General features: G+C 39.5%; 1 protein-coding gene across 1 annotated transcript; it reads right to left on the reverse strand.

Moving 5' to 3' along the window:
- Positions 1-6277: 6277 nt before the first annotated feature.
- On the reverse strand, positions 6278-25452 carry GHRHR (growth hormone releasing hormone receptor). The gene is made up of 13 exons (XM_066555568.1): positions 25396-25452; positions 21296-21401; positions 20646-20753; positions 18962-19062; positions 16227-16324; positions 14612-14744; positions 13596-13749; positions 12209-12269; positions 12034-12103; positions 10432-10523; positions 9770-9899; positions 8275-8316; positions 6278-6400 (listed from the first exon to the last, which is right to left on the reverse strand). The coding sequence occupies exons 1-13, from the start codon at positions 25450-25452 to the stop codon at positions 6278-6280; spliced, it is 1275 nt and encodes a 424-aa protein (XP_066411665.1).
- Positions 25453-26836: the final 1384 nt, after the last annotated feature.

The following is a 26836-nucleotide window of genomic DNA, read 5'->3' on the forward strand; positions in this document are numbered from 1 at the left end:
TGTGGCACAGGGATGGGCTCTGGGAAGGTCCTGGCTGCCATCTAGTGGAATAGGGGTGTGTCTTTGGACTAAAATAAATATATAGGTAGCACATATCACAGAGAACGAGTCTCCGATCTGTAGGATAAATCGCATCTTTACGAGAGAAAAAATACATAAAAAATAAAGTAGCCTAGAAACCAGTGAAAATGGGGACAGAACCATGTTGTAATTGCAGGAAATGAGGGATGAAAGATCAGGAGGTAAAAGAACCCCTTGTCACTCTTTTCTGGAACAGTTTGCATCCTCCCTCTCACCTCCATGGGAAACCATACAAGGATTTTCATTCAAACTAAAGAAATTTTGGCTGTTTTCTGAGTAATCAGATGAAATTTCAGTTCCCCCACCCCAGTTTGTGGGCTACTGTATGCTCTTTGCAACAAAACTGCACTTTTTTTCTAGGAAAGGGGGCAGATGTTTTAACTGGAAGTTCATTTTGGAACTTTCTGATCAGCACTTTTTTAGTGTGTTCATCAGTGATGATGGTCAAACCTCACACCCAGAGAAGAGGGGAAGCTTAGGGCTGACATGTGATATGCTTTTCAGATTCCCCCTGGGCATTTTCCAAATTTTCCATTCATTTCTCCAACCTTGTCTTGAACCCACTTAGACTTTGCCTCTCTGGCAATGCTTTCAGTGTTGGGCAGGGTGTGAGGGAACTTTTCAAGGAAAAACCCTTTCACTTCCACCCTGACATTGTTCATTTTCCTTTAAAATGCTTCATTTTCCTTTAAAATGCTGCATTTTCCTTTAAAATGCTTCATTTTCCCTTATGGCATTTTACCTTTTCTCTGTAGGCCTCAGTGGCTAAGGAAGCACAGTTAACACAGAATAAAGAGAATATCTGGTGGTTGTTTTCCCATCAAGCTGATTTGGACTCAGAGTTCTGTTTTACTCACTGTCATTATCTGTTCACTCGGGAGATGGAGAAAATCCTTAACTTGTTAAGGCACTCTGTGGATTAGGTGTGGGTATTTCTCTGGTTTCTAAAATCCCTTAAAATCATCAGAAATTAACTCTGTTGCTGAAACCAGGTGTTTCTACAATTTCCTGTAGACCTAATCCTCGGGAACATGGGGCTTTTTCTGGCTGGAAACCCGAGTTATGAAAATAAAGCTTGTGCTTAGGAAGGGGAGGAGAAGCACTACCTCACCCTCTCATCATTTCCTAAACTTGATTTAGCTAAAGCAGTTGGAGATAAGTCCCACACCCAGTTGAAAGGTGTGGTTTTAGTTTGTCCTGAACCACAGAATCCTAGAATGAGTTGGAAGGTTCCTTAAAGATCATTTAGTTCCAACCCCCTCCATGGTCAGCTCTGCAAAGACCCAGCTGCAATATAGATAAAATTATGTCAAAAGTTAACTGAGTATTATAGAGGAAATAAAGAAACACAGATCCACTGCAGACATTTGTGTTAAAAATATATATATATATTGTATGTATTCCTGTTGCTTTAAGAAAGGTATTTATTGTCCACTTTGACACATTGGTTTTGTTCAGTTACATCCAAAATGACAGGAAAATCCTATTGATCCCTAAAATTACAAAGAATATTTTAGCATTCTTTTGCCATACTCTTAAATTTTAATATATATTAAAAATTGGTGGCATTTGAAGCAAAATATTGTAGAAATAAACATTCCAGTCATGTAATTTATGTTACAAAATATGAACACAATGTATTTTTATTTGCAGCTAAACAACATTATGTTCTGCAAGCCCAAAAATCATGAAATATTCATAGAAACTGCAATTCTTTTTTTTTTAAGCTCTTTGGATATAGGATTTTCACAGTGTGCCATAAAACAATTTCCACTGACCAAAAAACTTCCCCATCAATCCGACAAATTTTGCAGTGGGCAGGATCTGATGAAAAGCTTTGTCCTTTAGGGACAGTGGCAGAACTGAAGAGTACCATATTAACATCTTAATTTGATAATAGCAGAGCACAATTGAGGCCAGACAGTGCTGGTGTAAATGTGATTGTGTCTCTTGCTATCAAAGCTGATCTCAATTTCAGTTTCCAGAGCTCTCCCTGACCAGCAGGGAACAGCAGAATCATCATTAAAGGATGTTCCAGGCTTGTTCCCAACCCATCACAGACAGACAGTGACATCTCCCTTTTCCTCCAGGCACCACAGCACTTCTGGGATCTTAAATGGAACGATTTCAGCTACAAATTGGTTCAGGTAACAAATGATGCCAGTAGAATTTTTATTACAATAATCAATCTAAAGGACCTTTGGGCCACTTTTAATATTTTTGTTTTTTCTTCTCCAGTGTCCTACTCTAAGATCAATGTCATCACTGTGGGACATCCCTTGGAAGAGGTACCAAGGATTTGTTGCATCAGAGCTTGAATCATAATTCAAATAAAACAAAGTATTGAACAGTTATCTTTGCTTCACTGAAAATTTAAATTATTTGATGACATAAAAAATATAATAGTCACCTCTCCTTGATGTCAGATAAAGACAGAAGAACCGGGAGTGTTCTCTGATAGTTGTTATGGGATACACTGTTTAATTTTTTTCATATAAAATATATGCTGTTAGTAGAAGAGAATTTGCCATTAAACTTAGCAGTTACAGTGTGTGGGGAAGCATGTAAGGCACTAAGCTAGACAGAAAAAATCAGTGTAAAAGGGTTATTGCCTAACTGAGTGAAGATGAAAAAATAATGACAAAACTAGTGGGCAAAAGCCCAACAGAAAATGCCACCTGAATGTGAACATAAAAGAAACTAACCAAGTGCTCCCACAAAAAATGGGATATTTTCATTCAAAAAACTATTTGGAAGGTATTGCTTATTTTTAGATATCTGGCAGGTGTTTTTGAGGATAGGAGCAGAAAAGTTAACCAATATCATACAATAAGTTGTGGTAAGACATTATTTTGAGGCCAAGTGATTTAACTTACACCTAAACAAGCAGAAACTTGAAAATTAACACCTCAAACTGAATTTCTTTTACCTCTGCAGCCTGCAGTGAGATCATCTCATGCCCCCAGACCTGGAAGCACCTTTTTATTTCTGTCTTTACTCATAGGATTGTAAACCCTGTAGCAATTTGCACACCCTTGAATAATTTTCTGCCTTCAACCCAGCTTTTGTTGCTCTGGCCCTACTTCAAGTGAAAGCAAATCACACTTAGCCAAATTTATTCTTCAAAGGTTAAGGAGTTTCTGCTGCTTATACTTTTCATACTTTTGTTATCAAACCTTGCATGTGACAGACAAGAACGTGTAGAAAAATAATCTTATGTGATAAGTGTGCACATGCTCCTAAACTCATGTTAAGGCCATAAAAATAATCTAAATTCAATGCAATTCCCATCCTGAAGAGCTGAATTGCTTCAGTTTTTGAATCCTGCTCAACATTTTATGTTCAGTATGGGATTTAGTAAAAGTGTAATGCAATCCTAATCTCCATTTCATGCCTTGTCATAACTGATACTAATACTCTAATTAAATATTTTGAGTCATATCTGGTGATTTTAACCACTTCTGTTTCCAGTTTCAGCAATATCCAAGGAAATCATTCCCTAGATAATAGCTAAGGTTTATTTCAGGAAGGGAGAAATTGATATCTTTAAGATTCCTGCTCTTTTCAATGCTAGAAAAAGCTGAGATGACTGGAGAAGGACAAAGACTCAGTGTGTAATAACCCTATTTAGGTGACAATGGATGCCACAGGTACTGGAATGGAGCCAAATAATTGTTATTATAGGTGATACAAAGCCAATGGAAATTATTTGGACAGACCAACTGTTTTTGATGCAGAGGATTTTGGGGTCAATCCCTTAATCCAAATTTCTCTAAAAACAAGAGCCCCGAGAAGTCCCTGTGTTCATGTGTCTTCATATCTGTTACTAACCCATCCTTTTAAAGACAGAGTCAACGTGGAAACCCCATTTCAGAATTTCAGGGGCTAATTACAATCCAAAAAATCAATTTGATATGGTCAAGAGTCTTAATATGACACTTTAAAACCTTATTTGAGACAGGGAGACCAGAAAGTGCCATCACACATTCAGAAATCAGCTGAGCCTCACAGTGGTTGATCTGTTCAGGAGAAGGAATTTTATTTGATTTTTATTGCTTTTTGTCTTATGCTTTTCAAGCACGATGGTGTTCACTGTAAATTTGCTGATTTTCACACCAGCAGCAATGCAGCAGCTGCAAGAAATTTTCTACCTAAAGATTTATGGGGAGAGATGGGTAAAATTTATCTGTCCTTCCTGAGTTATCGTTTTAGCTGATAGAGACCATGATCTTTGGGAGGCTGAAAACCATTCTTCTCCAGGAAAGAGCTCATGTTTGCTGCTTATGCCACTTTTCCACCAGGGCTGGGTGCTGTGGGACACTGACAGCCATGTCAAGGCTTCTCTCTGTTCATTCCTCCTCTCCACCCAGATCAGCTGGAATTCTTCTGGATAATGGAAGGAAACTAGTAAAAAACAATGTCTTGGGCTCCACATTGGAGCATAAAATGTGTTCCAAGGAGCCACTTCAGAAATGGAAATAAACAACTTCTCCCACCCTTAGGTCTGAATCCAGCCATTGCTGTAATTTTCACAGGTAGAAGAATAACAAAGAAAAAAAATTAAAAACAACACCTTAACATCTTTTTTTTTTTTTTAATTATTATTTTTTAAATTGGAAAAGGAAAATCATGGGCAGTGAACTTCTGTTCAAAAATTAGGTAAAGCAGCATTCTATTTCTTCAGGTTAGCTGTAATTACCTGGACGCAGCAAAGGGAAATTTCTGGTTTTTAATCAGATCTAGCAGCTCACTGAAATGCCCAGAAGAGCAGGATGAAGTGTATTGATGCAATGATCCTCACTGGTTGGTACAGCTTAACTTTCTTCACCCCTTTCCAAGCCCTGATATTCCCATCAAAAAGTTTAATCAATCTTTTAAGTTACAGGTTACAATAACCATTGTGGAAAAAAAAACCAAAATAAAACAAAACAAAACCACTCAAGTACAAACACTGGGAATCCAAGTTTATTTTCAAGCTTCTGAATCTTTTACAACACTGGAAAGCAAAAACAGTCACACATAAGAAAATATTTAGCAATATTCCCAGCAGTCTCCCAGTCCACATCCTGGGGGTCTCATTCTCTTTCTGTGCAAAATTTGGCTTTTTCTTTTCATTTCCTTGCAAAGAATTTCCTTAATGATTATCATATGGAGTTTTGGCCTTCCCAATGCCTCCCTTTCCTGCTACTTGGCTGTCAGGAATTTTCTAACCTGTAACTCCTGAAATAACATCAGAACCTGAGGGTGTTTTATGGTGAAATTGAATCTTTTTGCTACTAAAGAGACAATGCAAAAAGACAACATAAAAGGGCTTTTTTTCTGATGCACTTCAGCAAGACTTTGGGCTTCTTATTTATATGCCTATGGAATCAGAACATGGAACAAAGCTTGAAGAAGCTGGATAGACTCCAGCTCCCACTAAATTAGAATTTAATTCTGTTTTCCAGAGGTGGTCATCTATGGTGTCACTGGAGGATGCTACTGGTGTCCATTCATAAGAACTTTGTGCTCTGTCACCATCATATTTTCTGAAAAATTCCCTTGCCCAGGATTCTTCTCCTGGGAAGCTGAGAAGCCTCAGAGAAAAAGGAAAACAATATTATCTGATTTGCTTCTCCTGTGTTTTGCTGCTTTGGAATGTGGTTTGGAGATTGTTTATCCAACAGGTGATTGTTTGATTGGTTTCATGTGAATTGTTTTGACTTAATGACCAATCACAGTCAGGCTGTGTTGGGACTCTGGAAGGAGTCAGGAGTTTTCATTATTATCTTTTAGCCTTCTGTCTGTATCCTTTCTGTATTCTTTTGTATAGGTTAGTATAGCATTCTTTAATATAATATAATAAAATAATAAATTAGCCTTCTAAGAACATGGAGTCAGATTCATCTTTCCTGCCCTTGATGGGGGACCCCGAAAATACCACAGTGCTCTACCAGTGAAAGTGTAGAAGTGAACCAGAACAGGTGATTTTTATGTGTGCTGTGGTGCACACAGAGTTATCACTGAGAGGATTATTTTGTTTTAGAAGATTAATCAGGGTTTAATCTGTCCTTGCAATGCTTGTCCTGCAGAAAAGCCCCATGGTCAGAATTGAAGGATCCTTCTCCAATTTGCTCGGGATAAACTGTAATAGTTATGTTTGGTAAAATTTTGTTTGTTTGGTTGGATTTTTTCCCTCCAGAGCCTGAGGCCATTTTCAGCACACAGATGTGGTCATTTTCACCCCAGAGCTGGAGGGCACAGTCCACCTGGTCCTCCTCCACACTGGCACCAGCCCGTATCTCTTCCTGTGCCACCTCCGGCCGATTTCCGCTTGCACCTGAGGAACAAAGGAAAAAGCTGGTTGAATTTTTGTGGTGGAATTCTTCTGGGGAGCAGACAGTGGGAAAGAAGCAGGACAGAAAAAGGGGCTAGAAAAGAATAAACCTTTTAGACATCTCTGGACAAGTTAGTTTCCTTTTTAGCTGATAGAGAGAAGTAGAATCCTGTCTCAGCATGGCCATCTTTCTGCACTGATGAAAACTTCTCCTGAAGTTCTATCAGTACTAAGCTTGAGGTCTCTAGCACTGTAAACCATTTTCTCCATTTCTAAAACATCTCAGCTTTTTTTTTCATATACCTTCTCCTTTTTTTTTAAATATTCCTATGAATATTTATTCTACCATTGATCTCACCAACGTAGCCTACACAATGAAATCTATTTTCTCCACATTGCCTGCTCTTTCTCAGTTGCTAAGGGATGTTTTCTTGGTTCCATCTGCTTCTAGAAAAGTGTAATCTGCAGCAAGTTTCTTAATCAGCATTCTCCAATTTGTGGCTGGGAAATAATGCTGCTTTGCCATCTGAGATGATGAGGGGAAAGCCAGCAGCAGTCAGGAGAGGTTTGCTGTGTGCTGTTGACAGCTGTGTCATTGTGTGTCATGTACTGGCATGTTCACAGGAGCACAGAGAGGGTCCAGGCCACCCACCAAAGCCTCCTGTCACATCTGATTCTTGTTAGGAGTGTGACTCCCCAGATGTTTAGTAGGGAGGGAATTTCTGTATGGAAGTGCTGTGTGTCTGGATGTGCAGCTGTGGTCTGTGGTTAGAAGGGATTAGGGTTATTAACAAACTAATGACAGGATTTTTATCTAAACACAAGCATCATTAAACCAGTAATTCATGGCCATAAACTCAACCAAAAGGCTAAGAATGTTAATATATTTAAAAATATTTAATTTAATATTTCAGAAAATTCTGATAGAGTTCAGAAAGTTTGGCCCATGGCACATGTAGGTGATACTGTTTGAAAGCTTAATCAGCCCTTGAATTTAAACTGGAAAATGAAGGTTTAGCAATACAGTCCAGGGAGTCTAGAGTGATCAGGGGCAGGATTCATCTCCTAAAAACACCTTTGACCCTCCAGGGATGCCCTTTCTGGAGAGAAGGGTGGACATATGTGGAACAGGATTCTCCTTTTCAGGAGCTGCAGACAGAATCCAGCAGAGTGTTAGTCTGAAACTGAATCCCAGTCCTATCCCAAAGGAGCAATCTCACCTACTCTGGAGTCAGAAAATGAGGGAAAATCCCAGAGTTTCAACATATTCTAAAATGTGGAGGATAAACTTTCACATTTTCTGTAGAATTCCTTTAAGATGCATTATTATCGCATCTAGACTGGATATGGACACTAAGCTAAAAGACAAACTCCTCTCCCATCAACAGTAAAATTCTGACTTATACTTTCTAAACAGAAAATCAGATTTACCAACATGAAAAAATACTGAGATGCTTCATGAGACTATTAAAAATACTAAAAATTATATTTCACTATTGGGCAAAGGTATATATTTAAATTCTTTCCAATTTAAACATAGACCTTCAGTAAATGGAGATCCCTCTGCATCATTGAAGCAAGTTGTATTTTCAGATCTGGACTTAGCAGGGGTTTTCCAAGCCCTGCTATAGGACAAAAATGTGCAGAAAGGATCAAAAATACTTGACAGAGTAGCAAAGTTGTAAAAGTTCATTTCTCCACTAGATGGCTTCATTCCCATGAAGATCACTGAAATGAAATTCATCAACATCACTACCCATGTAACAGTCATAAGAAAATGAAAGATTTGGTTATCTTTTGTATGAAACTGATTGTTAACTATGTATTTGCCACTGAAGGCAGTATTGTGGAAAATATATCTGATATAGTTCCCTTACCTCTTGGTTCAGGAAACAGTAGAGAACTGCCACAATAAACCCCTGAAAAAGACCAGAAAAAAAAAGTTTTGAGGGTTAACACAGTCTGAAAAAGCCAGTTACATTATCTGACTTAATGTTATGTGAATTAGTGAGTATCAATATAGGTGGGAGATTGCTGGAAGTTGAAAGATAATTTATGGATCTCCAATAAAGCTGAATGGCTTTAAAGATAAACACCTGTTTAGTGGCATTTCATCAAAATCAGGCACAAGCTATGAATTCACAAATGTGATTGATGATTATGGAAGTGTGGTCCATTCTCCAGCCCAACTCACTGACAGCTGGAAAGAAAGTAAAACAGAGACTGCTGAAGCAGATCCATGGATGGGTCACACAGCTCTCCAGCCAAATTCTGTATTTCTGTAGACTACCAGATGAGAGCCAAATCTGTGCTATTGAATGTGTTTGTTAAGATTCTGAACTGAGATAAATCCAGGACAAATCCTAGGAGGTCAAAGGATCTACATGACCAGATCCTGGCTCAACACCTTGACCTTTTATTCTATTAAATTATTCATTAACTACTCATTAGCTCAGTGAAGGTCCCCTCCCTGTACAGAGGGTCAGGATTGATGGACACGGTTTGTTGGGCAGGACTGACACAGCAGAGTCAATCCTCAAGAGGAATAAACCAGCACCAAACTCATGGATTGCTGGTGATGCTCCCTGAGAACCATCCCATGAAGAATCCCATGGACCCATCCAGGGAGAGATCTGGTCCCTGGGGAGGTTTGGAGGCATTCCCACAACTGCTGCTTTGGACTGAGGTGCAGCACAGGGAACAGGAGGGAAGCAAAGGGAAATCAGATCCTGCCCAGCTCATAACTCAGGCAGCAAAACCACCTGGAGGGGACACCAGAGCAGGAATTTTCTTGTTGGCATCAAGCTCCTCAAGCTCTCCATGCCCTGTGTGCCAATCCAGAGCAGTGGGGGCCATCAACCCAATATTTTCAGGAGGGGAAGGGACGTGGCATTCCTTGGGACAGCAGCCAGTGTGGGGCTGGTACATGCACCAGACACTGCTTGATGCTTATGTTTAATTATCAATTTATTCTTTAACAAAGAATTAGCAAGGCAGCTGGACACACAACTTTGATTGCCTCTGGAGGATTTAAATCAGCCCAAGTCAGCTTGAATTTGTTAGTGGAGTCAGGGAAGGCAGGTGGACAAGTACTGGTAGCAAGCAAGATTTTCCATGCTTGACTTTGGCCAACCCATCCGATTTACACACTTATCTGAAATTTTGTATTTCCAAAATCTGGAGGCCAGCCTAGAGCCAAGCAGGGTTTGTCACCTCTTCAGACATTTTAACTCAGCAGAGAACCAGGAACTTTGTGAGCAGACACTGGTTTCAGGATCTGAGGATTCTTTTTGTGTAATTCTTGTGATGAGGACAAAAGGCTAAAATAAAAAAACTGGTAAGAAGGAACCAAAGGATATGTGGTAATTTTACCTGAAAAGATCCAACACAGAGCTCCAAATAAAGACGAACCCCCAGGCTGGTATATTCTGGGAGGAAGTTGAAGACAATGTAATGGGTTCCAAATAAAGGAATCAGAAGCAGAGTTGACCTTGACAGACGTCTAGCACAGGAGATGAGAAGAAATAAGGTAATATCATTTTTCTGAGTAAAAGCTAATGCACTCAGTGAGCCACAGTGGTGAACAGAAGTGAAAAAGGAACTAGTATATATATATATATATATATATATATATGTGTATATATATATAAATATAATATAAGTAAATATGATGTCTTCCTTTGCAGTTCTCATACAGAGAAAGGCAGATATAGAAGGTAATTTTTCCTGTCCTAAATAAGAGATTTAATTCCAATTGAATTAATTTCATTGTTTCCCCATTGATTTTAATTGGAAGGCAGACATCTGAGCTGATCTGAATACATCCCATTGGCCAATATGAGGTGGCTTGAGTCTCACCCTTTGACTAATTTCCTTTGGAATGGGATAAGGTTGGGAATTTTAAAATTTAATACCAATTTAACTGAGCCTGTCTGTGACACTGAGCAAGTACTTCTCTGTTTAGAAAAGACAACATAATTTTTTATTATTAATATTGAAATAATTGATTTTTTAAAAAATATTCCATACATTACCTGTACTGAGAAGAATTATTGAAGTTGATTTGTCTAGGGTCTAGTTTTTTCAGCAAAATTCTGATGATGTTGATAAATAGGACAAAATTGACCTGTTCATAACATTTGAGGGGTGAGAGGGAAGAAAAAGAAAAGGTTAATTTCGGATGGAAAACTTTGCAGAGAAAATCTGGTAAGTCTTCTTTTTTTACTTTAGTTACAATGTAATTTGTGCAGTTTTAATGTAAGGTTGTTAATGCTATCCCTGCTGCCAGCATACAAGTATTTAAATAAGTTGCATTCCTGCTTGAAGAAATGGCTGAAGGTGAAAACTTGAGACTTTCACTTTGTTCAGCAAAATATTTTCATCACTTATGTTTTACCTCTTTTACGTTTTGTAGCACAAATCCATTGGATTCTCCTCAGAGACAAACATTGCATTAAGTTCTGGCTGATCTCTCTGGGCACTATTAGAATTTTTCTGCCTAAATACCTCTACAATGAGATATTTCCATCAGAGCTGATCACCCTGCTCGGCCTTTGCAGTCAGTGGAGTACCAGCCAGGAGAGTGAATAGAGCTTCAGGTGGGCTTGGGGGCAGCTCACCTCCTCCCAAGGCAGATATTCAGGTGAATCTGAATCTGAAACTTGCCAAAAGTGCACATTTCCCTTTGTTGGCCCTGAAGGAGCCCTTGAGGAGCATTAGCTCAGCTCTAAAGCAGTCAGGGTCCATCCTAACTTGCAAATAAATTCTTCTGCAGTTGTAATCTGGCACAGCTTTATGCAAAGTCTGTGAGGCTGCTCGGTTTTTCATGATCAGAGGGATTCTCCCCAAGCATTTTTGGAGTGTCTGTGCACACCAGATCTTCTTTAAGTGAGGCTGAATGTTTAATTTTGTCTAAGAATGTCCTCATTTTACCAGAAAGTCCACTCTCATTCTATCCATTAGTGATGCTCTATGTGAATTCCAGCAGAAGAAATAACAGAGGTTGAAGGATATGAAATATTTTATTGAAACACAGCAAGCTCTGGCCAGAATTCAACTTGAGATTCTTCACTCACATTGTTTGTGTGTATCTTTAAGATCCCTTCCAACCCAAATTCTGTGATTCCATACCCCTCATTTGCATCCATCTGTCCTCCAATTAAATTAAGCTTTAATAGCTGACCTTAAGGTCATCCATTAACTGCTTTCTCAAACACTGCTTGGGTTTAATGACTTGTGAGAGTAAACATTTGTGATGATCATTTAAAGCCCATCAGTTTATTCAATAAATGCCAGGCTCAAGAGCTGTTATCAGTTGTCAGCTCTGAACAGAAACCTATTTCCCTTGACAGTTTTGTATTAAAATTTATGTCTGATTCTGAGCTCTTATGCTAAAATTTTGTTTTCAAATATAAGGAATATTTAGTCCACTAATTTGCTATTAATTTCAACTAAACTGACAATTCTAGGAAAGTTTCAATTTGTTTGAAGGATGAACTTTTTAGTTTGCATTGGACCCAGGCAATTAACAGTAGAAATTTATCATTCCTGTTCCTACAACTCAGCAAAGAAACTCAATTTTAATTCAAAAGCCTTTTTTTCTTCTAAGTAATATCAGCAAACTGAGAAGTACCTACCCCCACAGAAATTATTATTGGTCCTTTGATTAGCCACCAATAAGGAGAGCCTTGATTAATATCCCAACATCTGTGAACATGATAATAAGTTTAGAAAAACATAAGTATATAATCACTGCAATCAATTAAAAATATAACTCAAGGATATGGAATAGTGTGGGAAACAAAGACTTACGCTGTGTCTTCAAAGTAGAATTTTGTCAATATCCATATAAGGGTGAAAAGTGTTGGAAAACCTGACAGATATTTCAAAATAAGGTATAATTAATCCAATTGTCCACTGAAACTCTGGTGCAATGATACAGATCAATCATTTTTGAGAGCTGGAATTATCTTTTGGGGTCAGTACCTGTAACAGGAATTGTTTTAAACACAGTCCCTAAAACACAAAAAGTGATTCTATTTGCTGAGTTGTCTGGCCTCTCTTAATCTTTGATGGCAACAGACATGGATTTCCCTCCCTGAAGCAATAAAATATTCCTCTGGCCAAGGGCATTCACCTGCCATAGAGGAGTGCTCTGCTTTTTCCTTCCCCAGCAACTCTCTGTGGGCACCCACTTGGTTTCAGATCCCTAAGTCTGAACAATTCAATTTATTCCAGACAACAACAAAATCGGAGGGGAGATGTTTCTGTTTCACTGCCTGTCCTGTTATTTAGTGGACAGAGCTGCTCCACTCATACAATATCTCAGTGCAAAAAATGGGCTGTAGAAATGCCAGGAATAAAAAAGTTCCTGATTAGGAAAAAAACAATTCCCTTTCCCAACCTGTGTAACCATTCTGCACAAAGAGAACAAGGCACATTGAATTCTGGTGTTTGTGATAATTCCTCAGAGGTGTTTTCAGTGGGGTGAAGAAGGTTGAGACTGCAGGATGTCTCTTTGTGCATTCTCAAATATAATTGATTTTCCACCCCTTTCACAAGGGCTTTATTGCCATAAAAAACTTGATTGCTTCTGGCTAGTATGCACATAAAAATAAAATGGAAGCAAGGCCCAGGTTAGGTTCTTTAGTTAGATCAACTGGGTTCCACATCCAGTATTTTTAATGGGAATGGATCATGGAATCATAGAATCATAAAATTGTAGGGTCATAGAACCATGAAATTATGGAATCATAGAGTCATAGAATCATAGAACTGGGGAATCATAGAATTGTAGAATCGTAGAATCATTGAGTCATTGAATCATAGAACCATGGAATCATGGAATGATGGAGTCATAGAATGGCCTGGGGGAGAAGCCACCTTAAAAATCACCTGGTTCCAACCCACAGGACACCTTCCACTGTCCCAGGTTGCTCAGATCTCCATCCAGCCTGGCCTTGGACATTTCCAGGCATGGAGAGTCCACAGCCTCCCTGGGCAACCTGTGCCAGGGTCTCACCACTCTCACAGTATGGAACTTCCCTGTCCCATCACGCCATTCCTTGGGAAAAATCCCTCTCCAGCTTTCTTGTACCCCTTGGAAGTTGCTCTGTAGTCTCTGTGAAGCCTTATCTTCTCCAGCCTCATTTAACACCCTGCCTTTTACTAATTTCCTTTAAAATTCGTAAAAACCTACCCCAGCCAAAGAGAACCAGCCACCAAAAATATCTTCTTCCATGAGAAAGGGATGAGAGCAGCAGGCAGTTCAGGTAGAGAGCCTCCACCAGCAGCCACATGAAATTGGTCATCATGAAGTAGTGACAGAAAACCACAGAGATCTTGCATTCAGTCTGAGGAACAGGAAAGTCACACTTTAGGCATTGCTTGGAGACACAGCTCTTGGTTTGACCATGGAGGACACATCTGTGATATTGGCTGGGTTCTACCCAGAACAAGATCTCACTATTAACTGATGTTTAAACTGAGAGCTTCAAATGTAAAATGGATTTCTGAGTAGTAAGGCTTTAGCCATGATAAAACTTTGGAATCCCCTCTGCATTTTGCTTTCTGTCTCCCTGTTAGAAATGTAACTTGGGCTCCCAAGCATGTGAGTTCTCTCACAAATTCACTGCCTTGAGTGTACCTTAAGTGTCAAATGCTCCTTGAATAAAGGTTCAGGGACCCATTTTTCTCCTTATGCTCAGCTCTAAAATTCTGCGTGGCTGTGAGCAGTGCAGAACCATCCCATAAACCTCGGCTTGAAAACCATTGCCAAGATCTGGGGCTGGAAGAATGCTAAATTCATTGCCTGGTACCTTGAGTGCCTTGTGCTTTACAGATCAGAGCTTCCAACCAGAACAGGAAACCCAGCATTTCCAGAAGAATAAGCTTTAAAAGTTGTTCTTTGATGTACTCAGAGATCTTCAATTTTAGACTTCAGGTTATTGACACATAACAGTGTAATGATACTACTTTGTTGCTATGTCAAAGTCCAAATTTCATTTAGAGCGCTGCAACATCACAAATGGATGCTTTAAGAACATAGGAGACCATAATGCACATATTTATGGAAGCAAAATATACTGAATGAAAGAATTATATCATTTTCATTATCAGAAAAATTCGTAAAAAAGAGGGATGAAAAGTGAAACCATAAATAAATGGTACATAAAAACATCAAATACCACAATATCCCGCTTTTCATGTGCTTACTGTAGAGAAGCTGCAGTGATCAATGCCTTCCTCCTGGAAAAGGACAGCATCCTTAATGAAAATGGCAATAGCCTTTAAGATGAATGTAAAAAAGAGCTGTACATGGATATAATTCCTGGGACAGCGAAGCCTCCTGGGAAAAAAGAGAGGTCACTCTGAGGTAATTAACTTTGTTGTGCTGCAGTAAATAAAATAGACAATAAACCCTTGTTTTATCTCAGGTACTTCCCGACACATTTAGGAAGAACATTTTGATCCACTGAGCTCTTGCAGAGAGAGGCAGAAAACTTCCTCATGTGAAGCAAATCAGCCCCAATCTACATTTTAATCTCTTTACTTGTTAACCAGAATTATAGGTTTTTCCTTACTTTGCCAAAGTTATTTTGATGAATTAAGTAAAAGCACAGAAGAGCTTTAAAACAATTTGGCACATCTGCTTTAAATTCAATTTGCACATCTACTTTAAATTCAATTCACACATCTACCTTAAATTCCCAGTTAACTAAGATTAAATTTTTGCTGTTATTATATACAGATTTTGAGGGAGTTATACAGCTTCATGCTTTCATTTGGAGATGAGGACTTGAGTTAATAATCAGAGTTCCACTAAAAGCCAAATTCTATCCAGACCCAGTAATCTGAGGGTCACCTAATCTGAAAGTTCACCTGGAGTGTGCAGAATTTTATTGCTGACCTCAAATGTCAACCCCATTGTTAATTATGACTTTTTCCTCCCTATTACTGCGTCTCCTTATGTCCATTGTTTCTTTCTTTCCCCTCATTTGGGCTGGTTTGTTTTCCTGAGGTCAGAGTGGATGTCAATAAACATATCTGGTGGCTTCCAGACATGAACTAGGAACCAGCAGAGGTCAAGAAATTTTCCCTAGAGAACCCTGATTCTCACAGCATAATAATAAAACTCCTGCCTTTTTTTTTCTTTTTCTATTTTTTTTTTTGTCTCACAGAAATACAATAAATAAATAAAAAAATTAATAAAATAAATCCCACATGGTGGCAGACATTAAATCTACATGAAATTATAAAATACTTTTAGTCTTAATTAGACCTGAAAATATCTATAAATATGTATAAAATACCTAACTCAGTAAGAAAGAATTCTCACCAAATGTGACCAAATTCTGAAACTAACTTTAAAACATGTCTTTAGTGGTAAATGTTTCAATAGTAATCAATCCAATGAACAGGATAGGAACATTCATTCATTCAGAATCAAGTCCTTTGTGTATATTCTTATTAAAAATTTCCTGGAGCCATTTCCAGGCAGGCATGCATAGTTTATGAAAAAAAATCTTCATTCCAGCCTAAAGCAAGTAAATTTTTCTGTTGGTTCTTCAGGATCAAAGTGAGTTGCTGAGTTTTGCCAAGACACAGCCTGGGTTTATTCCCCAGATCTGAATCTTATTCCTGGCTCTCTCTGATGCCTTTTAATTTCCAGCTTCAGTTTCATATTATTTAACCAACATAGCTGGATTTTTTTTTAAACTTTTATTCACCTGAATTTCTACTTATATTATTTTGTTATGTCTAATGTTGTCTTCCACAGTCTAAGAAATTAAGAACTGTGAAAAGAATCTTGGTTAGATGACACCTTTACCTGAATGCAATCAGAACTGTCACAGCAATGATGAGGGAGGAGATGGACACGCTGTATCCCACAGTGTAGATGATCTTTATAGTAGAAAAGTAGGATTGCTAGAAAAGAGAACAATTTGTCACACAAGTTGCTGTTAAATGACAGGCTTTTACTAAATTGTCTCTTTTACTTTGTTTGGTGCTTCCATTCTGTTGACATCCCTAACTGCCTAATTTTCCCCCTCTTCTTTCCCACGGCAAAATTCAACTTAAATCACTCATTATGTTTCTTTTGTGTAATCCCATTCCACAGGTGTGTGGATGCAGCCCAATCTGATGCTGAAATATGTATTGATCTGGGTAGTTTGGAGCTCATTCACAAAAACATAAAAAACCCACACCAGTCTTCAAAAAGACATTGTTCAAAATCTTACACAATTTTTATAAATGTTGTGTTCTGTACCATGTTTTCTCCCCAGCAGTTAGCAGGACAATGCTTCTGGCAGCATGATGAATACAGAATTCTATCAGCATTTCTCTATTTTTCTCCACTTTCCTGCTCTCTGCTTCCCTACTTCCATTTTTGCTGTCTATTCCTCCTTTCAGTTTTTATTGTGTTGTGGTGGGTTGTTTTGGTGGGGTTTTTTTTGTTTTGTTTTGTTTTTTGGAGCTTTTTTTGTGGTTGTTTTTTTTTTTTTTTCCCTGGGGTTGTTTCTTTCCTCTGTTTTTCTTGCTGCCAAACTCAACTGCTGCTCAGTTGGAATGCCAGTCAAAATCCATTTCAATTTAAGTGGCTCCTCTATCAGACACAATCCCTGAGTGAGGATAAGTTGACTTCAGCTATCACAGATGAAAGCAGAAAACAGAATGAATAAACTCTAGGCTGCAAATCTAGCTCCAGTCTAACATGATCTGTCTCTGGGGTCCCATTTCAATGCTTTTATTACCTAAAATCTGCACAGCTGTGCAGTTCATTCCTACAGTTCACTTGGGGAAAGGGAGATGCTCATTTTGAGCCTTAAATGGAACTTCAGGCATTATAAGACTGATATTTATTAAATTTATTTAGGTGCTTAAAAATTAGCTGCCTAAATATGAGTCTGTAGTAGAATGAGAAGAGCCTGGCCACAGGGTTGAGCTGTTTAATTATTAATACAAACCTGTTTTTTCTCATCCTTTTACTTTTATAGTTAATGAAGGAAAACACTCTCAGAAGACAATCCAAGTCTTTAGAAAATGAGACGTCATTGGTTTCTGTGACCCACAAAAAGGATCTATCACTACAACTGCCTTAGAAAGAGCAGGTCATAGAATCATAAATCCTTTACTGGTTTGGGTTGGAAGGGACCTTCAGTTTCATCTACTTCCAACTCCTGGATTAGTAGAGTGAAACCTTTTATGCCAAGGACTTTGCATCCAAGTGTGCACATTTATGATTATCCACAGTCTAACCCAATGGGCTGAGCTGTTGTTACTGCTCAGAGCACAGCAGGTGCACCCTGAATTTACCTTCCAGTTCAATTTTATCCATAAGAAACCAGATTATCCTTTCTGGGAGCATGCCTCAGTGTGAATGCAGTAAGTGGGGACAGCCAAGAGACATCCCTGGAAAGTTCCCACCTGATCCTGACCAAAGCACTAAGACAGATCCATGGTGCAGAGATTGGCTCCAATTTTCACAGTATTCTTTTGAGACTGATGAAGTTAAATGGGGTGGAAACCAGGCATAATGGGGTTTTTCTGTCTAATGGGTGAACTGTGAGTCATATAGGATTAACCAAATCTCTGACTATGCACAATTCCAGCCAGAGCTCACTGAAGTGCCTCAGAGCTCCAAATCTTGCCAGGAAGTCTGGATGCACCATTCCATGAGAAACATCAAAACTGTGCTAGGCTGGCCATAGCTGGCAACAAATCAGATGTGTAAAACAGAAAATAATCAACTTCTTAAGTGGATAAATCCACAACTGAGGAGTTTCCTTTAGGCAGAATAATGGAATCATTACAGAATGAGTTGGGAGGGATCTTAAAGAGCATCCAGTGCCATCCCCTGCCATGGGCAGGGACACCTTCCACCATCCCAGGTTGTGTCAAGCCTTGTCCAACCTGGCCTTGGACACTTCCAGGGATCCAGGGGCAACCACAGCCACTCTGAGAACCTGTACAAGATCTCTCCATGGTGATATGAGCCATGTTTCATCCTTATTAATTAAAGGTCAAGCACTATATTTTTCCTCTGCCTGTAACCTCAAAATATCACCAACAGTGAAAATCTGGCTGAAGAAATATGTCAAATTCTGATCTGCATTACAGAGATTTTGGGACTTTTTTTTTCCATTGTTGAATTAGATATTTAATGCAGCATGAGACACTCCAAACCCCTCTTTTCCTTAGATATTGCTAAATTTGGAACAGTGGTCTTTTAACAGCACATTTTCTGTACAGATGCTGTGATACTACAAATTCATCTTGCTGACTGATATTACTGAAATTTCTTAATTCACATTTTATGAGCATTTTGTGGTACATCTTTGTCTGTTATACTTGTGAATTTACAGCTGGCTTTGTTATTGTTACACCTGAATAATAAAACAGTCTCGGTTGTCTTACAAAATAAGTGGCCAGAGTAAAAATTGGAATTTTATCCCATACTTAGAAAGAAATTTCAGCTTCTTTCTGAATTTTCCTCTTCAGGAATAGAAAGGAATACTGTAACATCAGCACACCACTCACATATATTTGTGTAATTGAACTTACTTCTTCAAGAGGGATCTCATCTTCTAGTGGACAGGCCACATGGTAGGGAGGGAATGGATCAGACCAGCCCTTTTTTGTGCAGTTTCTTTTTATCATCCCAGCTGGAAAAGAAGTCTTTAATTTTCTCAATGAGGGGCAAGATAATATGGGAAATAAAAACCAGGAGAAGACCTCTGGCTGGTACAAAGGTGTACCAGGAGAAGATGATCATTAGCATCTCACAGAGTCAGTAGGAAAATTTTCCTGTGCACATTCAGATACAAAACTTTGTATTTTATTTACAGACAAACAATGGGAAGAAGGGAGAGAAGAGGTGATGGAGTAGAGGTGGGAAGGACTAAGGAAGGAATTATATCGGGCACACTGGAGAAGACTGGGAAGTACTTGCTCCATAAATTTCTGCTCTGCACAGCAGTCATCCGTCCACCATATCCCTTCTCATTCCCACCTCCCCTGGGGCTTACTCTTCCCTAGCAGATCAGAAGCTGGGATAAGCAGCCCCTTCCATGCTTCCACAAACAATATTTATGAGTCAGATGAAGGAGAAGTCAAGAATCCCAGGGCAGGAAATGAATCTGCACAGATGAAAGGGATTTTCCTTATCCCTTGGTTATAACAAGCATGTGTTGGATGTGGCTGAGGTTGGGCTTTGCAGATTCTTTTTCTTGTGGAACTGCCAAATCCAGGTCTTTCCTGGAAGGTGGTTTGCTCCTTGTGGGCTCACATTTTGTTACTGACCACGCTCACCCAGAGAGGGAGCAGAAACAAAGGCATTTGTTTGCAGTTTTGCAGCACATGTGCTGCTCCAAGGCCTAAATTCTGCTTTGAATCTCCAACCTTGGTCTTAAAGAGCAATCACATTGTTCATTCCTCTGCCTTTCATTTCATCCCACACCAATCACAGCATAAATTTCAAGAAACCCCAAGCTTAAGTTCTGACCTAGACAGCGTCCAGATGAGCTTTGAAGGAAACTCACACAACAAACTGATCCCAAAGCACAATGGAAACCAAGGAATTACTTGTGGCATTCATATTTCCTGGAAAAATCCCTTCGCCCAGGATTTTTCTCCTGGGAAAGTGATAAGCCTCAGAGAAAAGGGAAACAATTCTTATCTCATTTGCTTCTGCTGTGTTGTGCTCATGTGGAATGTGTTTGGAGATTGTTCACCCACAGGTGATTGTTTCATTGGATTCTGCTGTGAGTTGTTTTCACTCATTGGCCAATTGGGGCCAAACTGTGTGGAGACTGGACAGAGTCAGGAGTTTTCATTATTATCTTTTTAGCCTTCTGTAAGTATCCTTTCTGTATTCCTTAGTATAGTTTAGTATAGCATTCTTTAGTATAATATAGTATCATAAAGTCATAAATTAGCCTTCTGAGAACATAGAGTCAGATTCATCATTCCTTCCTGCCACAGGGCACCCCACAAATACAATAATCACTCTTTGTATTTCAGCATATTTTTGAACCAGGGCCTCATCAGAGACTATGGAAATCAAATCCAGTTATGGATAATCCTTAAAATATGAGAAGAACTGCTAAGGTCCCTCAGATCCTCCTAAAATCTTTGCAGTAATTCTCTGATCCAGCTCATGGGAACATGAAATTCTCTGTCTTCACCCTCCCTTTTTAGAAATGTTCTTGCCAGACACACATCAGGAATAACCATGGTAGGACATCACCTGGCTCCTTCATGAAGTGAAAGAGGATGTTTGGACATGGTAAGGCAAGAATCTCTCCAGCATCTGCCTCTGGCCAGCACAACAATTTGTCCCAAGTTCTCTTGCAACCTCAGACAGAAAGTGAAATATATTTTTAAGCATGGTTAAATTTGAGCAAAATAAAACCCCAAACCTTTTTAAACTCTGCCACTCCACCCCTTCCATATCTTATAAAAATAGTTTAGCCACAGTTTTTATTATGAGAAATAAACACCCCCAGAGTGCTATTTAATCTGCTTTAGTTAGACCCCTGTGTTAGACTGAGGTGAGTTTTCAGAAAGAATGCAATAAATGAAGAGTGAGGCTGGAAGAAAGATCAGATCACCATAATTGTTCAGGGGTTGCCCTATTTTTAAAGATCAACACATCCTCACAAACAAGCAAGCATGATGCCAAGGAATTGGACATGGTCACAAGGATTGACTCTGGTAAATATTTTAATGTGAAGGACTGTGGAAAAAAAAAAAAAATGGGAAAGAATGGGAGTAGATGGAAGAAGAGCTGACAACACAACAGCATGTGGGAGCATAAATAAAATTCTCATGTCCTTTGGCAGCCTGGCCATGTCCTGACTCTGGTCCCTTCCCTCTCCCTCACACATGGATGGATACCTGGTGATGTTGCATTTCCATGCTCTTGTGGGGCCTCCAGACATTCAGCCTCCTTTTTCTTCAGCTCCACCATAAAATCACATTCTGGGTGGACATTCCCAGCAACCTACCAGGAGGAGAATTTTGGGGGATTAGTTAGAAGGGATTGGATGGGATCTCATCAGGTATTAAGTCCAGACCTACTTTTGCATCTAAAAAGGTTTAAGGACACAGAACAGTGCTTAGAGTTTCCATCCAAAGGCTGCTTGTCTCTGCACAAGCTGGTAGTTACAGCTCTGTACTGAAAAGTTTATCAATTCCTCTGGCTACATTCAGAATAAAAGATCTCTTTGCTAGAGCCTGAGTTTGAGTGCAGGATTCATTTACACCCTAACTTAAGCTAGACCCTGTTAAATAAGGCCCCAGAAAAGCACAATACCCCTGATCAGGCTCATTTTCTTATCAGTGCTGCAGGAAATGCTGCAGAACCTGAGCACAGACAAAGCCCTGCCAACCTCCAAAGAAGCAACATCATGAAATCACAGACAATTACTGCAAAACCGTCACCTGAAAGAGCTCTTCACTCCAAAAGGAGTGAATCTGTTCTCTCCTTTCTGCCATCTGCCTTTCTTTACACAGGGTGGGAGGCAAAACTCCTTTATTGGAAAATAAAAAAGCATTCTGCACCAAAGCATTTGTTGGTTTGGTATGATGGTGTGAAGAAAAAAGTGACACCCAGGGTTTGAACAGCAGGAGACATTCAGTTGTTTAGTCCTTATTTAGACTTATATGGGAACCACAGAAGGATCTGAAGGGATACAGAGAACGTTGGGCAGTAAAGGACAAAATCTGCCCAGGCTGTTACACCCAGGATGCTAAGGATGCACCACCGGGCTGAAGTGCACAGGACTATTTCACAAAAATTAAAAAATATGTGCTTGTCCATCCTTAACCTCTGTCCCCAGTCCCAAAAGATGAGTTGTGATCAGAGACACTCTGACTTTTATCTCTTCACCCTGGCCACTGGTACTGGTGTGCTCTGCATGTGTGAATATAGACACAAAAACACAGAGACAAAACAGAAAATGAACCCAGGATGAGACTTGCATGGTAAACAGGTGGCTGGCATATGGCTCAGTTTTCTTCCACCCATAGAAGATTAATATTCAGGGAATTTGGAAAATAACTCTCTGGCTTTCAGTTCATTCAGAGGGCAGATTGTGTCCTTTCCAATAAGCTGGTCTTTCCCCTCCATGTTCACGTCCATGTCTCCTGTTGGCCTGCAGAGCATTTGAACTGCATATTGACCAAAAATTCGAGGCTCTCAGGCTGCTGGAGAGCAGTGGATTAATTACACAACATTTGTTTTTCTGGGGTTTGGGCCCTGGTAGTTAAAAATGTCATTATCTCCACATGTTTGCCCTGCAAGATCATCTGCTTCTCATTTACTGCACTTTTAGGAGGATATGGTTTTCCTGCCAAATTTGCAGACAGCAGTGCCATGGATCTGTTTAAGGCAGCAGTGAAAAGCAGAGCTCCTTCTCCAGGCTGAATGGAGTTTGGTGTGTGTGAGAGGAGGGGAACTGTGGATGGATGGAGGGATGGATGGATGGAGGGATGGATGGATGGATGGATGGATGGATGGATGGATGGATGGATGGATGGATGGATGATGGATGGATGGATGAGGGATGGATGGATGGAGGGATGGATGATGGATGGATGGAGGGATGGATGATGGATGGATGGATGGATGGAGGGATGGATGGATGGATGGATGGATGGATGGATGGATGGATGGATGGATGAGGGATGGAGGGATGGATGAGGGATGGATGGATGGATGGATGGATGGATGGATGGATGGATGGATGGATGGATGGATGGATGGATGGATGGAGTAGAGCACAGACATTGCCCTGCCCCAGGAGGAGGAGATCTGACCTGTGAGGTGCCCCAGGGTGTCATGCAGATCAGTTGAACCAGGGGGTCTAGAGAGACCCTCCATTTCTCTTCACTAAGAAATGCAATGGCAGGCAGAATTACAGAAAATTGGCATCTCTCTTGAAAAGCTTTGCTGTCTTGATGCCTCTTTTCATGCCAACATATATTATTTCTCCCCTTGTGCTCACCCGGGACAGTGACTGCAGGAAAATTCCCTAACCACGGTGTATGACAGCTATTGCAAGAAGCAGCTTTATTAGTCAGTAGAAAAAACAGTCAAACCATTTACTGAAAATCTCTTTTACAACATTCTCTTGGTTCAGCGAACTGTGCCCAGAAAAACCTCAGCAGGAGGAAATGCACCCATTTGCACTATTCTAAATTATTTCTCCTGGCAAAAAAACATTGCTAGATTTTGCCTGGCAAAACTCCCTTTGCTCTCTGAAATGTTCATGGCAAGAGCAAAGCTTGTTTGGCTCATTCACCAGTCCAGGGAACTCCAGGAAAGTCTTTTTTCTACTTTTACTTTCTAAGTCTCCAGATTGTGATAACACTTACTTTAGCACATGCATCTCAAATGAAAAGATGAGGCTGATCCAGTACCAGGTATTTAAATTGTTGCCTCTTCCTTCAAGAAGAGCCAGCCTTAGGAGGTGCTGTCACAGTTGATTTTCAAGTCAGCACTAACCACTGCCTGAGCAGACACTGAGTGCCAGATCTGATATGACAGAAACTCAGGTTAAATAAACTAAAAAGATTTATTCCACTCCCAGGCTGTGTTTTAGGTATATTTATCACCTCAAACCACTTTACCTCTAGCAGACCCCCAGTTTAAGGAGATGAGAGTCAGTCTCTTAAGCATTCCAAACCTCTCCAGGAGCTGAGTTCATATTTTCCAGAGAAAGCACATGAAGAAATTACACCCACAACAAAAACAGAGCTGCTTTTCCACCATTTTATACTCAAATGAGGGTTGTTCACCTATCCTCTAGTATGCAACCCAGGCTAGGAGATTTTCATTCTACACTAACACATAGACTTGGTTTTGATCAGTATATAATTGTATATATAATAATAATAATAATAATAATAATAATAATAATAATAATAATAATAATAATAATAATAATAATATAGAAAGCAACCCAAATTTGTAGAAGAAAATTCTGTTTCTCTTGGGTAAATGAGGCAGGTTCTTATGGAGACCTTCAGTCATATGTTTAACCATTAGCACTGAATCCTGATATTCTACTTAAGAACAATCACACTGATCTACTCCTACTACAGAGAAGTGGGTTTGTCACACAGGTGATACAAAGGAATCTCTTGTTTCACATCAGTAAAAAGTCTGTTCAGTCATTTCACAATGGTTTATTTTCCTCAATGAAGAAAAAAAAACCCTCAAGCTGCTGTGCCACCCCTCATGAAATGTCCCTTCAGGGAAGAGATTCCCAGGAAAGAAGAAAAGGATGTAGAGGAGGCATGGCAAAAGGAAGATGCTGAAGATGTGATTGTTCTCAAAAGCAAAGATAATATCCTGCCCCTGATTTGCACAAACCTTTCCTGATACTGGTGTGATCTTGGTTTGCCAATCTCTGTCCAAAGTGAGATATCAACAAGACCTCCAAGCTTTCTAATGGCTTTGGATTTTTCTAAATCTACTCTAAACATCCCTGCTGGTTCCACTCTTTTGTTACCTGCAGCATCTCTGCTGCTCACATGCCAAATAATATCAGTGCTACCACCAAGGCAGATGAAATTGTAACAAAAGAAACCCTGCAGAATCTGAAATTAAAGAAAACTCTATCAAAACTCAGCTGCTCTGGTGTAACAGCCCTCCTCCAGTTTTTTCTTCTTTGTCACTGTCTTTCAAAGCCCACACACACAAAATAAGAGTTTCTCTTTATGTGTTTCTCTGTACTGAGTGTGTCATAAGAAAGCAGAGAAATAAACTGATAGAAAGCTCCCGCAACGTGGGTCCCTTCTGCTGCTGTTCACACTTTTCATTGCATCTTGCTTTGTTTAACTGGAATCCAAAGCAAACAGAGAGAAAAGAGACTCATGAAAAAAAAATTAAAATAAAGCTGTATCTGACCATCTGCTCCCACAAGGAAATGAACAATTATTGAAAGACAATGAAGTAAAAGCTTTTTTTTTTTTTCCATGCAATTACTTACAAGCACTGCCAGACTCAGGGTGTGCAGGGCACAGTGATATAAAGAATAAGAGTTCATGTTCCAAAGCAAGAGCCAGACCTCACTTCTTCAGCTTCTCTTAGCATCTTTCACCTGCTTTTTGGCTTCTCTTTCTCCTCTCAGTTGCTGATTTGAAGCATTTATCTTTTTGCACAGAAGTGACGTAACAGGGATGTGAAGTGGGAGATAAATATTAACAATTCTCCACGCTGTTTTCAAGCTTTGCAACTTTTTGATTTTGCCCAAAGACTGGACTGGATTAATTGAGTGATTGATGCCAGGATTATGGAAATTCTCTATGATCCTGGCAAGACTAATTTCTTTCTTTTAATACAAAAATGGTTTTGGAGGGATGGACAGTCCTAAGTGTTCCTAATCCCCTAATAAATCAACATGATTGGCATAAGAGAAACACTCTCCTAAGAGTTAGTATCAATTTTTTATAATGAAACCTTTTTCTTATGTGGATCCAGTGTATCTGGGTGTTTTTATGGAGTGTAATGACTGCCATGCTACACTTTAAAATGCAAAAATCAAAGCCTCCTGACAGGCACATGAACACAAATTTTGCTGTGTACCTGTTTGGGCATTGAGTTGAAGGCAAAATTCACAGAGGATTCTTCCGAGTTTGCTTCTGACTTCTGAAAGTTCAGTGTCTGAATGTCAATGAGTCGAGTCTCTTAGCCAAAGTCTAGAAATACAAACACTCAGCTCATTCATCTCATCCTGAGCTTCAAGGCAGGCCAGCGGAATTCCATTTCAGAAATACCCATTCTTACTCAGAACTAAAGGGAAATTTATTTCATTTGTCTCTCAGTTTGTATCATCTTGATATCCTCTTGAAGGACTTCAAATTCCCCATCAACATTAGGCAAGTGTCAACATTGCAAGATCAGAGACTCAAGATATGAAATCTCTTTCAAATATCATTCTCTGTTCTTCTATTCTCATCTCATGTCAGTCCTTAAATTAATTTATAACCCCCAGCTCCCAGCTTTCCACACAAAAGTCCATCCTACAACCCTGTTTTCACCTCTGGCATGGCTCTTTGTCCATCAACCCTGCTCATCTTTTTCAATTCTTTCAGATGTTTTCTGTCTGCTTCCCTACACAGATTGTGGGAATGCTGAGAGCCTGGAAAGAAGCCTCTCCCCTCCCAGAGTCACTACAGCTGTGAGGAACTGAAGTTGTACCTGCTTTTGGGAATATCTGTTGAAGCCTCCAGGACCTGGTTGTAGGTTGGGTCTGGGAGGGAACTGAGCATATCCAATGCAAGAAAATATCTTTGGAGAGCTGAAGTGGGTAAATGTTCCTTGCAGTGTATGCTTAAGGATTTATTTCAGTTTCCTCTAAAGCCTTATACCTTCCTTAATTATGCTAACTTTCAAAGGCTTGTCTAAAACAAAATTAGAGCTGTGTTCCT

The sequence above is a fragment of the Molothrus aeneus genome, chromosome 1 (genome assembly GCF_037042795.1).
Source record: "Molothrus aeneus isolate 106 chromosome 1, BPBGC_Maene_1.0, whole genome shotgun sequence".
NCBI lineage: Eukaryota > Metazoa > Chordata > Aves > Passeriformes > Icteridae > Molothrus > Molothrus aeneus.